This window comes from Hippopotamus amphibius, chromosome 16, assembly GCF_030028045.1.
Source record: "Hippopotamus amphibius kiboko isolate mHipAmp2 chromosome 16, mHipAmp2.hap2, whole genome shotgun sequence".
Taxonomy (NCBI): Eukaryota; Metazoa; Chordata; class Mammalia; order Artiodactyla; family Hippopotamidae; genus Hippopotamus; species Hippopotamus amphibius.
In genome coordinates this window covers 881,683-895,339 of record NC_080201.1, presented here as the reverse complement: position 1 = coordinate 895,339, position 13,657 = coordinate 881,683, and the positions used below count along the sequence as shown (strand labels likewise).

Genomic DNA, 13,657 nt, shown 5'->3' with positions numbered 1-13,657 from the left:
CTGAGTGACGGGGGCGAGGCCACGCCCTCTGGGTGACAGGAGGGGCGGGGTCAAGGCTGCAGGACCGAGGGCGGGGCGGGGCCAGGCCGGCTGAGCGACAGGAGAAGCGGCCAAGACCGACGGAATGAGAGGTGGGGCGGGGTCAGGTCGGCTGAGTGACAGGAGGGGCGGGGCCTGGCCGGGCGCGTGACCGGCATCGCCGTCACGTGACGCGATCGGTCGGGTTTCCAAGATGGCGGTGTGCGTAGCGGTGATCGCCAAGGAGGTGCGTACGCGGGCGTCCAGGCCCGCTGCAGCGTCAGCCTCGCTCTCCGCCTCGCCTCCTCCCCTGCCCCGGGGGCTCCCGAGGGGGGCCCGGCGGCTTCGCCGAGCCTGGATGGCCAGGGGCGGGCCCGCGGGAGGCGCCGCCCAGACCTGCGCCTGCCGCTGCCCGAGCGTCCCAGGCCGGGTCCTCCTCTTCCGTCCGGGCCCCCGCTCCGCCCAGCCCTCCGTCCGCGGGCTCTGTGGCTTCCTGCGCCCTAGTCTAGCCGTGCACTTCTGTCCATCCTGCCCCGCCGCGCGCTCCCGCCGGCCGGGCCCTCGCCCCTCGGACGAATGACAGCCTCCTCTCCGCAGCCACAACTCAGACGGTCGCACACCTCTGCCTAAAACTTCAACACTGGCTTCTTGTTGCCTTAGGGTCACGTCTGAGTGACCCCCTCCGCGTACCACTGACACCCTCCACTCCAGCCGACGGAATTACTTCAGCTACCCGCAGGCTCTGCTCTCTCACGTGGGCCTTTGCACCTGGAACCCCTCCCTCCCTCTCCCCCATTCCTGTCCCCTCCCCGGGCCGCCACAGACTTCATTTTCTCTAGAAAGCTCTTTCTGAATCCTAAGGTTGAGCTGCGACGCCATCCACGCGCCCCTGCTGCGCGGAGCCCTGGCGTCCTCCCCAGCCTTTGTAAGCCCAGGCTTTCCTGTGATGCTCTTATGCTGGCTTGCCTCGTAGCACGTGCTGCGGTGTTTGTTTATTGGTGGGTTTGTGGACTGTCTCCTTCACCCGGTGTCATCTCCGTCAGGGTAGGGACAGCGTACAGTACACTGTATCTGTGCGGTGCCAGGCCTCTGGGAGTCTGGGAGGATGCTCTTCACTCCGCGGTTAGGTTGCTCGGAAATGGCTCTGCAGAGATGGAAGTCTGAGCCGAGCTTTGAAGGGTTTAGAGGGAGCCTGCCAGTGACTCTGCCCAGGTGCTGAGATCACAGGAGCTGGCCTGTCAGGAAACAGCCAGTATTATAGGGCCATAGGGGAGGGCAGGTGCTAGGACCGGGCCTGCAGGGAAGGTGAGTGACAGGCTGCACTCAAACCCACTTTTCAGAGCCGTCGTCTCTTTCCTGTCCGTCCTACTGATGCACCTTTGCAGACAATATGAAAACCTCCTGGGATTTGAGTGGGAGCCCCGAAGGCAATGGCCATGGCAGTTTGGAGGATTAAGCAGTGGGTTTTGGGGACTGAGCATGTTCTGTGGCTAACTGGCACTTGGCGGATCCGCCCTCCTGAGTGCCCCGTGGCCTTGTTTTCCAGGCCCGTGCACACGGGTGCATCCTCGTCCCTTCAGCCAGCGTCATCCTTTTCTTGCAGAATTACCCTCTTTACATCCGCAGCGTCCCCGCGGAGAACGAGCTCAAGTTCCACTACATGGTGCACACATCGCTGGATGTGGTGGACGAGAAGATCTCTGCGATGGGGAAGGCGCTGGTGGACCAGAGGGAGCTCTACCTGGGCCTGCTCTACCCCACAGAGGACTACAAGGTGTATCCTCAGGCCTGGCAGCGGCTTCGAGTCTGGGGGCTCCCTGCAGTCGCGGGGTGCACCATGCTGTCAGGTCCCCTTGAAAAGCATCTCGTAATGTCACTTGGAAAGGAAAAAAGATGCAGGGTTTTGGCCAATGGAGAGTTAGAGCAGCTTGAGGCCAAGTAGAACCTCACACTCCTTTTTCTTTAATTAGGAGGATGACGTGGGAGCAGCCAGGGTTGAGTTGCCTGGAGAAGTGTGACAGTCCCCACCTGCCCCTTGGGTTTGTGGAGGAACTGGGGACTCTCCAGTTTCATGCTGTCTCAGCAGGGTCACCAACTCCTGAGCAAGGGATCATCATTCACTCATCTCTTTTTTAATTAATGTTTATTTATTTATTTGGCTGTACAGTGTCTTAGTTGCAGCACGAGGGATCTTCCTTGCAGCATGCAGGATCATTAGTTGTGGCATGCGACCTCTTATTTGCAGCATGTGGGATCAAGTTTCCTGACCAGGGATGGAACCGAGGAGCCCTGCATTGGGAGTATGGAGTCTTAGTCACTGGACCATCAGGGATGTCCCACTCATCTCTTTATCAGGCCCAGCCCCACCAGTCACTGTAAGATCTTGACCAGTCCTTGGGACAAATGGCTCAAAACTCATGGAGTTCAAAGACACTTCCACAAGCAGCAACAGAGCTCGCCCTGTGTCCCTGCCTGGGAGCCACTGTTCCTCGAGGCATAGTGGCCTTTAGAGGTGTGGGTACCGCAGGCAGCATTCGTCTCAGTCACGCAACCTCTGGTTTTGCAGTTAACCCTCCCAGGCTGGGAACTGATGCAGTGAGAGGGCGAGGTGCCCCAGGGTGTGGGCAGGTCACCTGGGGCTTGAAGCACAATAGGGCTTAGCTCCCTGCCTTTTGCTCCTCCAGTAAACACCAGAAGCTGCCTGACGAAGTGTCTAGTCGCACCCGGCATGGTCCAGCCCTCGGCACTTGCTGTGGTGCAGGTTGTGCTTCTCCAGAGCAGCTGAGGAGCCGGGGGTGTGCACAGATGGCCCTCCACACGCGTGCTCTGCACGGTGGTGCTGTGCTTTGGGCTGTCACAGAGTCCCCTTGTTAAGAGTGTGTTCCCTAACCAGCTGCGCAGATACGGCTACGTGACCAACTCCAAGGTGAAATTTGTCATGGTGGTGGATTCCTCCAACACGGCGCTCAGAGACAACGAGATCCGCAGCGTGAGTGCAGGGACTGGTGGGCACGCCCGGCCTCTCTGTTTAGAAGAAGCCCGAGCATGGCAGCAGCTGTGTGTACATGTGAATTAAACACGTTGGTTCTCGTTTCAGATGTTCCGGAAGCTGCACAACTCCTACACAGACGTGATGTGCAACCCCTTCTATAATCCGGGGGACCGCATCCAGTCCAGGTGGGCATGGCGCCTTCTCGGGTCGTCCCTGCCTTGCTGAGGGGCAGTGATTCCGAGAGGGAGGGCGGGAAGGTCTTTTTAAGTGGTGGGCACTGCCGCTCTAAGGCAGCCATTCTGAAGCGGCAGAACCCTGTTTTTCCAAGCAAACTCTTCCACGGATCTCCAGCACACAACGCAGACAGAAGGGGAGCTGGGGAGGGGTGGGGGGCAGAGCTTGCCCATCTGGTCTCCCAGGTGCGCCCCGCAGGCACTGGGGAGCCTCCCCAGACCCCAGGGAGGGCCCAGGCATGTGGACAGAAGCCCTCCGGGAGAAAACACCCTCCTGTCGTTGCCTGGGTTTGTCTTTGACGTTGAACTTGGACGATGAGGAAATTAGATTGCAGATGTCTTCCAAACAGCCTTCAGATAAACACAGACCTGACGTCAGCGTGTCACAGAGGTGCTTCCCAAAGAAGCTTCCACGTGCGCGTGTTCCAAACCTGCTCCTGGGAGCTCCCTGTGTCCCCACACACAGCTCCCGAGGGGCTCCTTGTAGCCGGTAGGTGCCCCAGCCAGGGAAGGTGGCCCCTTCCCGTGGCGCGTTCCCTCTGCGGTGACGCGGTGTTTTCAGTCATCCTGGGTCCCACCCCTGCCTAGAGGCCCAGCCAGGGCGCAGGGGACTCAGAGTCTCACGCCCAGTACGGTGGGGTACACACCCCAGCCTCAGCTGCCTGTACTCACTGGGACCTCGGAGACCGACAGTCCTGCCAGCCAGGGATGTAGGACCTCGGTCTGCGTCTCTGACTGGTGTGTTTCTCTTTGCAGGGCCTTCGATGGCATGGTGACGTCCATGATGATACAGGTCTGTTGAGGAGCGCTCTGCGGCCGTGGCTGGAAGGAAGCGTCCTGTACGCACCTGCGTTGTTCCCATGTGTGTTTATGTCCACCTGCCTCCTCCTGGGTGTCACGGACGTGCCGCTGGGGGCAGGGCCTCGTGCACGGTGCATGTTGACTAAAGGTCTTGTGAGATCAGGTTTGCCTTTTTCCTTCTGCGTCAGCAGAGGGTTTAGCTAAAGAGAGTTTAGGGACGTCCCTGGTGGTCCAGTGGTTAGGACGCCGCACTTCCACCGCAGGGGGCACGGGTTCGATCCCTGGTAGGGGAACTAAGGTCCCGCAAGCTGCGTGGCATAGCCAGAAAAAGAAAAGAAAGAAAAAGAGTTTACGTGGGACTTTTCAGGGACAGAGCAGATCAGGGACTAGACAGAACCGGAGCTGTTGTCCCCACTAGGCACGAGGGGGCAGGGGGAGCCGGGTGGCAGGACCTCCCAGAGCTTGGAGCCCAGAAGAGGCTGCGAAGGGAGCGGCAGAGGACCCATGGCCTGGCCGCCCCTGCCAGTGGCTGAGCAGGTGGGCTGTTCTGGAGGGGAGGGCCTGCACACCTTCCCCCGGGGGCAGGGGCCTTCACCTTTCCCGTCTTGCCCTGGCCTTGGAAGGCCACCCTCCTGAGACCGTGTAAGTGCAGCATCTCACCAGCTGCTGCTGGGCATTGAATGAGCAAACTCAGAGTCCCCTCCTGCCTGTTAGTGCCCTGAGGTTCCTGATGGCCCGAGGGCCAGGTGGGCATTGGGAGATGAGTCCCCTTCCCTGCCGCCCCCCAGGCTCCCGGGCAGGCTGTGGCGGGGGTGGGGGGTGGGGGGCGGGGGTGGTGCTTACATTTGAGGAGGAGCTGATGCATCGGGCGTCTACCTTCTGCTTCTCCGGAAGCCTGCGCGGTCAAGTTTGGATCGCAGTCCTAACGAGTTGACCATGATTGAGGCCACAGCCCCTTCTGGGATCCAGTGGCCCAGGTCTTAGTGCCCTTTGTCATTTGGTGATGGGACCTGTTAAGTGGAAGAGGCCCTGCTGGGCCCGAGCCACCGGCACAGTGTGCCCCAAGCTGTCTCAGAACGGCTGGCTCCCTTCATCAGGTACCCAGGACACCGTGAGTCCCTCCCGCCCCCTCGGGCACTCCGGAGGGGGTCTCTGACAGAGAGGAAGGGGGCTGCGAGCCCCGGGGACCGGGCGGCTGTGAGCTGTGAGCGTCCTTGGCCCAGGGCTGGAACTGGGACACACTCTGCTCTGCTTGTCTTTGGGTTTCCTTCCCTTCCTGTGAGCACAGGATTACGGAAGTAAAAAAAAAAAAAAAAAAAAAAAAGAATCAGCTAAGAGTGTGTGTTACAGACACAAGTCCCGGGTTCCCCACCCCCACCCCCCACCTGCTGCAGGTGGAGTTGCAAGAGCTAGAGGAGGGCTGGAAGTGCAGCCAGCAGGTGTTGGTCTGATGCAGGCAGCTCTCACACGGGCCTTCTCCCCACAGTCCTTACTCAAATCTCTTGTTGAGCTTTTACTAGTAACCTCTCCTGCCTGAGGAATGGCCGAGGCAGGGACTGCAGGTCATCAAGCCTTATTTCCTGACTCACAAAACCCCAGTGTTACTGGGGACAATTGGCTAGACAAAATATCCTTCTTACCCTCACCGGGGTAGGTAGGTATGGGGTGTCCGTGGATGGTGTTGGGAGGCACTTGCAGGAAAGATACTTAATAGGGGGATTCAGCTGGCAGTACCTTCATCTTTTCCCTTCTTCCTTCCTGGATCTTGGATGTGATGGTTGGAACTCAGGCAGCTATCTTGAGAGCATGCAGACAAGACTGATCCCCTAAGGATGGGGGGCAGAAAGCTAGAAGGAGGCTGGGTCTTTGCTGACACACCAGACCTGGACTACTTATGTTCAGCATTTTTTTAAAATAAGAAAATAAAAATCCTACCTTGTTGAAGCTACTGCTCTTTGGGCTTTTCTGTAGGTGGAACTAGACCAACCCATAAACAGTTCTCCAGTTGATGGTTTTCATGCACATTGTTAGGTAGCAATTCCGTTTTAAGTCCGAGAAGATCCAGGGTGGGAAGTAAACCACTAGCCTTTGCTCTGCCCACAGAACTGTTGGATGGCAGTTTCACCATAACTTTTAGCATCTTTGCACCAGGAGGCTGGCCTTGTTGAGGGCCGCCTTCCCGCCACATTTCTGGAGCCAGAGTCAGAAACGAAGGTATCGGCTGGGCTGGTTCCTTCTGGAGGCTCTGAGGGAGGGTCTTTTCAGCCTCTCCATCGTCTCACTGCTGCTGGCAATCTTTGGGGTTCCTTGGCTCGTGAAAGTGCCCCTGCACCCTCTGCCTCTGCCTCCACAGCAGCTTCTCCGTGTGTCGGTGTGTCTCGTACCCAGCGTGTCACTGCGTCTAGGGCCTTTGGGTGATCCTGGAGATCTCATCTCCAGACCGTTAGCTTAATCGCATCTGTGAAGACCCCTTTTCCAAACAGGATCCCATCTACAAGTACTGGAGATTAGGAGATGGACATATTTTGGGGGGGGTGCCATGCACCCCACTGCAGGGGCCAGTGCTGACCCCAGATGACAGGGGGAGTGTGAACCTGGCTTAATGGACACGTGGATGGAGAGCAGAGGCCCACCCTCCCCAGAGAAGGCTGTCTTCAGTGGTGCTAGAGAGGAGACACCCGGGACTGGGGACTGTCCACCTGTGGACCAGAGCCCAGAGCAGCTGTGTCCGTAGCTTAAGGAATTGATAATCAAAAATTACAAGGCAAAGAGCGTTGACTTAGCAAAGCCCAGGGAGAGATTTGTTAGTAGTTCTTTAAGGCCAGGACCAAGTGTGTCTGCAGCTGGGCCCCACAGCCTCCTGTCTCAGCTCTGAGTGCAGCCAGAGGACGGAGAGCACACCACAGCCTCAGGGAGAGAGCGGGACGTCCGCCGGGCACGGAAACCCCTCCACACCCGCTGCTGACGAGGGCACCCCTCCCGCAGGGCCTCACAGGTGCGGACCCACGAGGCGGGGGTCTCCCTCGTCATGGGGGAGGCGTGTGCCCCAGAGGCCGGCGGTGACACCGAGGACCCCAGTGCTGCAGGCTGGCTGTTAGCGCGGAGTGGGTAGGGCCGGGTCTTGACCCCACAGCCTCAAACCATCCCCCACCTTCTCTGCAGAGTCTGCACCTGAGGAGGCAGCGTCCAAGTGAGGAGAATAAAGGGGGCGGGGTCTGTCACCACGTGCTTTTAAAAAATATTCAAGTTTAATAATTTATGGTTACCAGTAAGACACACATTTTTACTTTTCCATAAAAGGCGTTAGCGGGACAGCGCTGGGCACGCCGACCCGGAGCCGACCCCGGCTGCGTGGGTCTCCCCGCCCGCAGCCTTGCCCGGCGCCCGCCAGGCCCGCCCCGCGCGCTGCTTCGCTGGCTTCGGCCGCGGCCTGGGCCGCCCTCTCGCCGACGGCAGGGCGCGGGGCGGTGGCTCCGCGCGGAGGACGTGGTCCCGCGAGCAGCGCGGCTGTGGGCGCCCGAGCCAGCCGCGGCCCCCTCTCGAAGTCGGGTCCTCCCTTCAACACGGCGAACACCACGGGGCGCATCTTCGGCGCCCCCTGCGCGGGGAGAGACCCGGAGGTGAGCGGTCTCCCGGGCTCCGCCCCCCGGACCCGGCCGGCCCCACAGAGCCCCGCCCCCGGCGCCCCGCCCACCGGCTCCGCCCTCGAGGTCTGAACCGGGCCCCGCCCTGGAGGCTGCTGTGGGGGAAGGGGCCCCCCCGGCCGCCTGGGTGTCCCCGAAGGCCCCCGCGGTCCGTGCAGCTGATCCCTGGTAAGTTGGTCCTTTTGGGCAGCACCTGGAACCAAACGCCGAGTCCACCTGAGACGTCTGTTCTCACACCCTCCTCCCCAGCCCAGGGCCAACGACAGGGCTAAAGCTGCCTCCAGGAAGCCCTCCTGGGTTTCCCCGCTGAAGGCTCACAGGCTGGTGAACACAGGCCCCGGTGGCACCAGGGCATGGGGCTGCCTGAGGCATCAGATCCTACCCTGTTCCCAGTCACCTCCCCACTTAGGCCAAAACAGTCCAGCCACGGCCTCTGTCAAGGCAACCTCTCCCCTGCAGGGGGGTCTGGGTCAGGAAGGAAGCCTCCCCAGCGCTACACCCAGCCCAACCCCCCTGCGGTCTGAGGTGCCCCCACTCCGCCCAGTGGATGTCCCCAAACATGGGCGATTGGAGAAGGATCAAGCTGGGACACCTGTGTGTCCTCCGGCAGGTGCCTCAGCCTCCCTGTGCTGGCTTTTCCTGGCCCCTCGGGGACCGATGGGTTAACGCAGAGCCGCTCAGAGCAGAGCCCCGCCTCCCACCCCCACCCTGTGCGGTGACCGGAGGAGGACACACACCTTGATGACCCGGCCTCGGAAGACGCTCTCATCCAGCTCCACGGCGGCCTGGGCTGAGCCCTCGGTGGCAAACTCTATGTACGCGTAGCTGGGGCCGGACGAGGGGAGGGTGAGGGCCACGCTCACCCACGCACGGCTGTCCCCCCAGCACCGGGCCCCTCCCCAGACTCCATACTGACCCCTTGGGGTGTCCGGAGAACTTGTCGCACAGGACGGTGACCCGCTGGACCTCCCCGCAGTGGCTGAAGTAGGCCTCCAGCTCCTGGGCCGTGCCCCCGTAGTCCACCTGACAGGCACGGGCCCTGCGGCAGGGGCCTCCGGCGGGGCCGCCCCCTCCCAGGAGCCCCCGCGGCGCGTTTTCTTGGTAAAGAGGGGCTGACTGGGCCCCGGGGTGGGAGCGGTAGCCTATGCCTGCAGCCCCACCCCTGCCGGGGCGCGGACAGGGTAGCCAGATGAACGCGCCCCACGCTTCCTGGCCTGTGCAGAGGGGTGGGGCTTCCTCAGGTGGAATTCTTTGCCAGTGATGGGCCCCCCCGGAGGCTGCAGGGGGACATCCCGAATCCCAGCCCACACTGGGAAACCAGGCCTGACCACAGAGGGTCCAGGCTCCCTCCTGGGGACGGCCCCCTCATCAGACCCCCCAGTCCTGCTTCTCCCTTCCAGGCCCGTGTGGCTTTGAGTGTGCTACCCGTGTGCGTCCCTTCCTCCAATCCTCACAGCCAGGAGGTGCCAAGGGGCCGACCCCACGTCGCCCTCCTCCCCCCACTCACATTGCCGACGTAGACGGATCTGTGGTCGGCCTCCAGCGTCTCTGTGGGGGTGTCTATGGAGAGAGGGGCTTCAGGACCGGGGGGCTTGCCCTGGGCGGGGGGCTCACGTGGGTGGCTCCGTCCTCACTCGTCGGGGAAGAGGCGCACCCGGGTTCTTGGGACGATCACCCCTCAGGGCCTATCTAGAAGGACCCCCTGCCAGGCCTGACCTGGTGGAAACCCTGGCCTCTCCCCAGGAGCCTGCGCTTTTCCTGCAGCAGCTCGCAGGCCAGCCGCACTCACCCTCGCACCCGAGGACTCAGGGCCCACAGCCCAGGGAAGGGGTCGGCCTGGCCCGCTGGCTCCTACCTGTCTCGGGGCTCAACAGCTGCCCGGCCAGCAGGGCCCCAGCGTCTTCCGCTCCCCGCTCCAGGCCCTGGGCCTGCTCCAAGGCCCACAGCTTCAGCTTGATGGCCTCCAGCTCCTGCCAGCACCAGGCCCTGGCTGAGCCCCAAAGGTGGGAAAGCCCCCAGACTCCCCTGGAGGGAGGGCAGAGGGGAGGGGGCCTGACCCTGCCTGTCCTCAGGGTCATGCTAGGGCTCCCCGGAGGGGAAGGGAAGGCCTCGCGCACTTGGGCCTGCAGAGAAGCCCCCGTAATCCGCCCCCGACACACAAAGTCCCCTCGACGCCGGAGAGGCCGCACTGCCCCCTCCAGCTTGTGCACGGGTGGGCATCCCTGCACCCTGTTCCAGGCCGGGGGGCAGTGGCCTCTCCCCCACGGGTCCGAGCTGCAGTCGTCCGAAGCCCGGCCCCCCATGCGCAGGGCTCCCCGGGTGTCTGAGATCCCGGCTGGCCTCCACCAGGTGCTCCGCATGGCTGTTACCTGGTCTGGTCCCGGGCCCTGGGCCAGGTGCCCTCTCTCCAAGAGAGACAGCAGGATGCCCACATCTTCCTCATTGTCTTCCTCCACTTTCCCCGTCTCCTCCTCCTCCCCAGCCCCCAAGCCCAGAGGGGTCTTCTGGGTCTGGCTCCAGGCCCCCCAGCCCTGGGCCTCAGGGTCCGAGGAAGCCCTCCGGAGCCAGGCCTCGGTGGGGGGCGGGAAGAGAGCGCGGCTGAGGAAGGGCCACATGGCGGATGGGGCACGAGGGGGCAGCAGGGGGCAGCCAGGCCTCAGTACTTGCCTCCACGCCAGCACCTGCCCGCACCCTCCTGGCTTTTAAGCCCTCCCCCAGGCCAGGTGTTCCCAATAGAGGCTTCAGCGGCTTCCCGGCTGGGGCCAAGCCTCCGCCCTGGCTTCGGGGCCGGACCCCTGCCCGGTGCCCTTCCTCCTCTCGGGCTGGCCCTCCAGGACACTCCAGGTGGAGAGGGTGCAGCCGAGGCCGAGCCTGGAGCCTCCTGCGACAGCGCAGCCTCACCCGCCACGACGCGGGAGCCGGGAAGCCGTGGGGTGGCAGGTCCGCACACATTGCTGCGTCACGCCACCAGCGGCCAGCCCGTCAGGATGGCACAGGTGTGAGCAAGTTACCCGAGTGTGAGGAGCAGGAAGGGGTCAAAGCAGGCTTCCCGGAGGAGGTGGCCTCTGAGCCGCCCTTCACGTATTGGGCCAAGCAGAGCCAAGGCGAGGGTGGCCTGGGGGGATGGAAGAGCTGGAACAAAGGTCTGGGGGGCAGGCCAGCCAGGGTGGGGTCCCGGGCTGAGAGGAGAGGCATCCCTCCTCCTGACCCCTCCTGGGTTCCCCACAGACCCTCCCCTCCCACCTCCACTCTGGGCAGCTGTCAGGTGAGGACCGCTTAGCGAAGCCGGAGCCCTGCCTGGGCCACAGGGCGTGATGGTGCGCTCGGCGGGGGTCAGGCCTGGATACCCGGGGCCCCCAGCGCCTGCTCCTCTCCCCGCCCGACGCTGGCTGCAGGCCCGTGTCCCTGGGTGCCCTGGCCTCCCCCGAGCGTCCTCCCCAGCAGCTGCTCGGGCCTCTTCCTGCTCTGGCGTGGTCTTGGGGGAGCTCCTGCCGTGCCTTTCCCACCCTCCTGATGTGTTTATGGGGGCCCCCTCTGGACGTGTTTGCACCCAGCCTGTATCCCGCCCTCCAGACCACAGCTGGTGGGTCCCAGTCGGGGTCTCTTCCCTGGGAACGTGGAGTTGGGGGAGGGGAAGCTTGCAGCCTGTGAACCCTGGGGGCCATGCAAGGAAGTGGGGGACGTTGTGGCTGCCTTTCTCTTCCTGGCTCTGCTCTCACCTCCGTGGAGGCTGAACTAAGGCTGGATCATTCCGCCCCGACCCCTGCTTCCTGGCCCAGCCCCGGTGGGAAGGGAGCCTGAGCTGGCTGCAAGCCCACAGGCCTGGCCTCCCAGCTCTCCGCCCTCCTTGCGTGCAACACCCCCTCCCCCGCCCAGCTGCACACAGCTTCATGCACTTGCGTGTGCAAGGCTCCAGGGGGCACTCTTGTCACTGTGCTGCTGCTTCCAGGAAGCCTTCCTGATTGCTCCGTCTCCCTCTTGTGGCCACGGCGCCCAGGCCTCGCCCTCCATCTGTCCTGTGTAAGTTACACGTCCCCAGGTCCCCCCTGGCCGGCCAGAGTGCCTCAAGGGCAGCACTGAGGACAGGGCCCCAGCCCAAGGCTGGCTGGGCCAGGGAGGACAAAAGCTCAGTGGCCGCAGGTCTTTCTCCCACAGCTCGGGGCAGGCAGGCCCCCTCTCCTGTGGGCTGAGACCCCACAGAGGGCCTCTGGCCCGGACCCTTCCCTCTGCCTCCACGTGGGAGGCAGGACATCGTGGCTGCTGTGTCCGAGCCAAGAGCCGGCTGGACTTGGGCCCGGCCCGGCCAGCCTCCCTCTGAGCTCAGACCTCTGCAATGGAAAATCGCTGTCATGCCTTCTGTGCCGGGACTGCTGCCACACCGGGCCGGGCTGCGGCTCCCGCCAGCCGCCTGGCGTGAGGACAGACTCGCCCCCACGCTGGCCTTTCCAGTGACGCCTTTCATGATACACCATGTTCCAGGCAGGGCCCCTTCCTCCCAGGGGCCGCCCACGAGCCCAGAGCCCAGCCCCGGACACCCGCTCGGGGCAGGGCCCGCCCTGTGCGCCGGGACACCGTGACTGGGACATCCCGGCTCCTCAGGGTCAAGGTGTCCACCCTCAGTGTCCTGTGGGAGGGACCCACACGCCACAGGCAGAGGCGCTCGGGCCCTTGAAGCCATGGGGTCGGAGGTCGTCTTGACCACCTCGAGGACACAGCCTTCGAGAGGCCGCCCCCCTTGACCGGCCCTCAGGAGGCAGGGGTCCCCCGCCACGTCCCGCGCACACCCCGACCCTGCGGCGCACGTCGGTCCGCCCCCACGGGGCAGGGTCCTGTCCATCTTGCCTGGCGCCGAGGAGGCCCCCAACACAAATCTGGTGAACGAATGTGTGAAACGGGCTTAGACAGAGTCGCTGGGGACCCAGGGAGAGGCGGAGCCCGTGATGGTGAACAGCGGCTTTATTCCGCGACACAGAACCCACGCGGCCTCAGACGGAGGGCTGGTGGACACGGGAGGGCAGCCGCCAGGACCCTGCGCAGCGCCGAGCAAGACCGCCCGGCACTCGCCGTCCAACCCCTTTTGAGGAATTAAAAAAGTGAGATAAAAAGAAGAGGAAGTGGACAGTCGGTCCGGTCCCCGCGAGGCTACACGTGGCCGCGCTCCGGCCCTGCTCCCACTGCCCGAGCCCCTTGGCCCGCGGAGGCCGGCCTGGCTGGGCCCCTCGTCCTTCATCCTCACATCCTAACGTTTAAAGCCAGCCTCCCCTCGCGTCCTGATGTCCAGTTACTGCTGTAAGGGGTCTCTGGGAAGGCACTGCAGGGGCCAGCTGAATTGAAACAAAACGCACAGGAAGCACGCGGGTGGACTTTTCCGGAACGCCGGGGACCTTGCAGGTTGCTGCCCAGACTGCCGGCTCCCCAGGCCTCATCCGTGAGCAGCGCCCAGGCTCCTTGCCTCCTCCTGTTCCCCCTCTCCTGCTGGCAGGACGTAATCCCGTGGGGGCTGGAAGACGCCCAGTGGGCCGTGGGAGCCTGGAGGCAGGTGTGTGGCCGTGGGGAGAGCCGGCGGGGGTGGGGGAGTTGGCGCTGGGCCTCTGGGGTCACAAGAACAGCCTCCCACATCAGCCCGGGCAGGGCTCTCTCCAGCTCTGAAGGGCTCAGTTCCCGCGTCTGGGACGCCCGGCTAGACGATGGGTGTGGGGTGAGGCGGAGCCAACCACGTGCACTTGGGAGAAGGGGCTCCGGGAGCACGGGTGTCCGGGGGAGGCCAGCACTGGGCAGTCTTCCCTCTCCCTTTCTGGGGACACCTTCTGCGGGCAGTGACCCCTGGTGACAAGGAGAGGAGTCGGTGCGCCACCCCGCCACGCCAGGTCTTGCCAGGGACTGTGCTACCCTTGACCGGTGCCCCAGTCACAGGGACCCTGAGCAGCTGTGCGGGCCACCTCCAGCGCCTCTCCTGGCCCACGGCCACC

General features: G+C 63.5%; 2 protein-coding genes across 5 annotated transcripts; one reads left to right on the top strand and one right to left on the bottom strand.

The window, feature by feature from the left end:
* Window positions 1-136: 136 nt before the first annotated feature.
* TRAPPC2L (trafficking protein particle complex subunit 2L) lies at window positions 137-4,206 on the top strand. 4 transcript variants are annotated; one of them, XM_057713296.1, is made up of 6 exons: window positions 137-265; window positions 1,622-1,792; window positions 2,912-3,007; window positions 3,116-3,195; window positions 3,594-3,733; window positions 4,000-4,206. In XM_057713296.1, the coding sequence occupies exons 1-6, from the start codon at window positions 233-235 to the stop codon at window positions 4,017-4,019; spliced, it is 540 nt and encodes a 179-aa protein (XP_057569279.1). In that variant the 5' UTR covers window positions 137-232; the 3' UTR covers window positions 4,020-4,206. The 4 variants fall into 4 exon arrangements, with proteins under 4 accessions (XP_057569279.1, XP_057569280.1, XP_057569281.1 ...); XM_057713297.1 differs by having other exon boundaries at window positions 1,622-1,794; window positions 2,920-3,007; XM_057713298.1 differs by lacking the exon at window positions 3,594-3,733.
* A 3,121-nt stretch (window positions 4,207-7,327) lies between these two features.
* On the bottom strand, window positions 7,328-10,303 carry PABPN1L (PABPN1 like, cytoplasmic). The gene is made up of 7 exons (XM_057712697.1): window positions 10,058-10,303; window positions 9,538-9,658; window positions 9,196-9,263; window positions 8,605-8,711; window positions 8,426-8,513; window positions 7,711-7,881; window positions 7,328-7,642 (listed from the first exon to the last, which is right to left on the bottom strand). The coding sequence occupies exons 1-7, from the start codon at window positions 10,301-10,303 to the stop codon at window positions 7,328-7,330; spliced, it is 1,116 nt and encodes a 371-aa protein (XP_057568680.1).
* Window positions 10,304-13,657: the final 3,354 nt, after the last annotated feature.

Bases quoted from the DNA above. Each gene is read 5' to 3' on its own strand.
- PABPN1L (XM_057712697.1), bottom strand. From the start codon at position 10,303: ATGTGGCCCTTCCTCAGCCGCGCTCTCTTCCCGCCCCCCACCGAGGCC. The intron at 9,264-9,537 runs GCCAGCGGGCCA...CCGGTCCTGAAG, and splicing joins GAGCCCCGAGACAGGTAGGA to CCCCTCTCTCCATAGACACC. The intron at 7,643-7,710 runs GTGGGGCCGGCC...CTCCCCGCGCAG, and splicing joins GGCGCCGGGGGCGGGGCTCT to GGGGCGCCGAAGATGCGCCC.
- TRAPPC2L (XM_057713296.1), top strand. From the start codon at position 233: ATGGCGGTGTGCGTAGCGGTGATCGCCAAGGAG. The intron at 1,793-2,911 runs GTGTATCCTCAG...TTCCCTAACCAG, and splicing joins ACCCCACAGAGGACTACAAG to CTGCGCAGATACGGCTACGT. The intron at 3,196-3,593 runs GTGGGCATGGCG...TCTTCCAAACAG, and splicing joins GGGGACCGCATCCAGTCCAG to CCTTCAGATAAACACAGACC.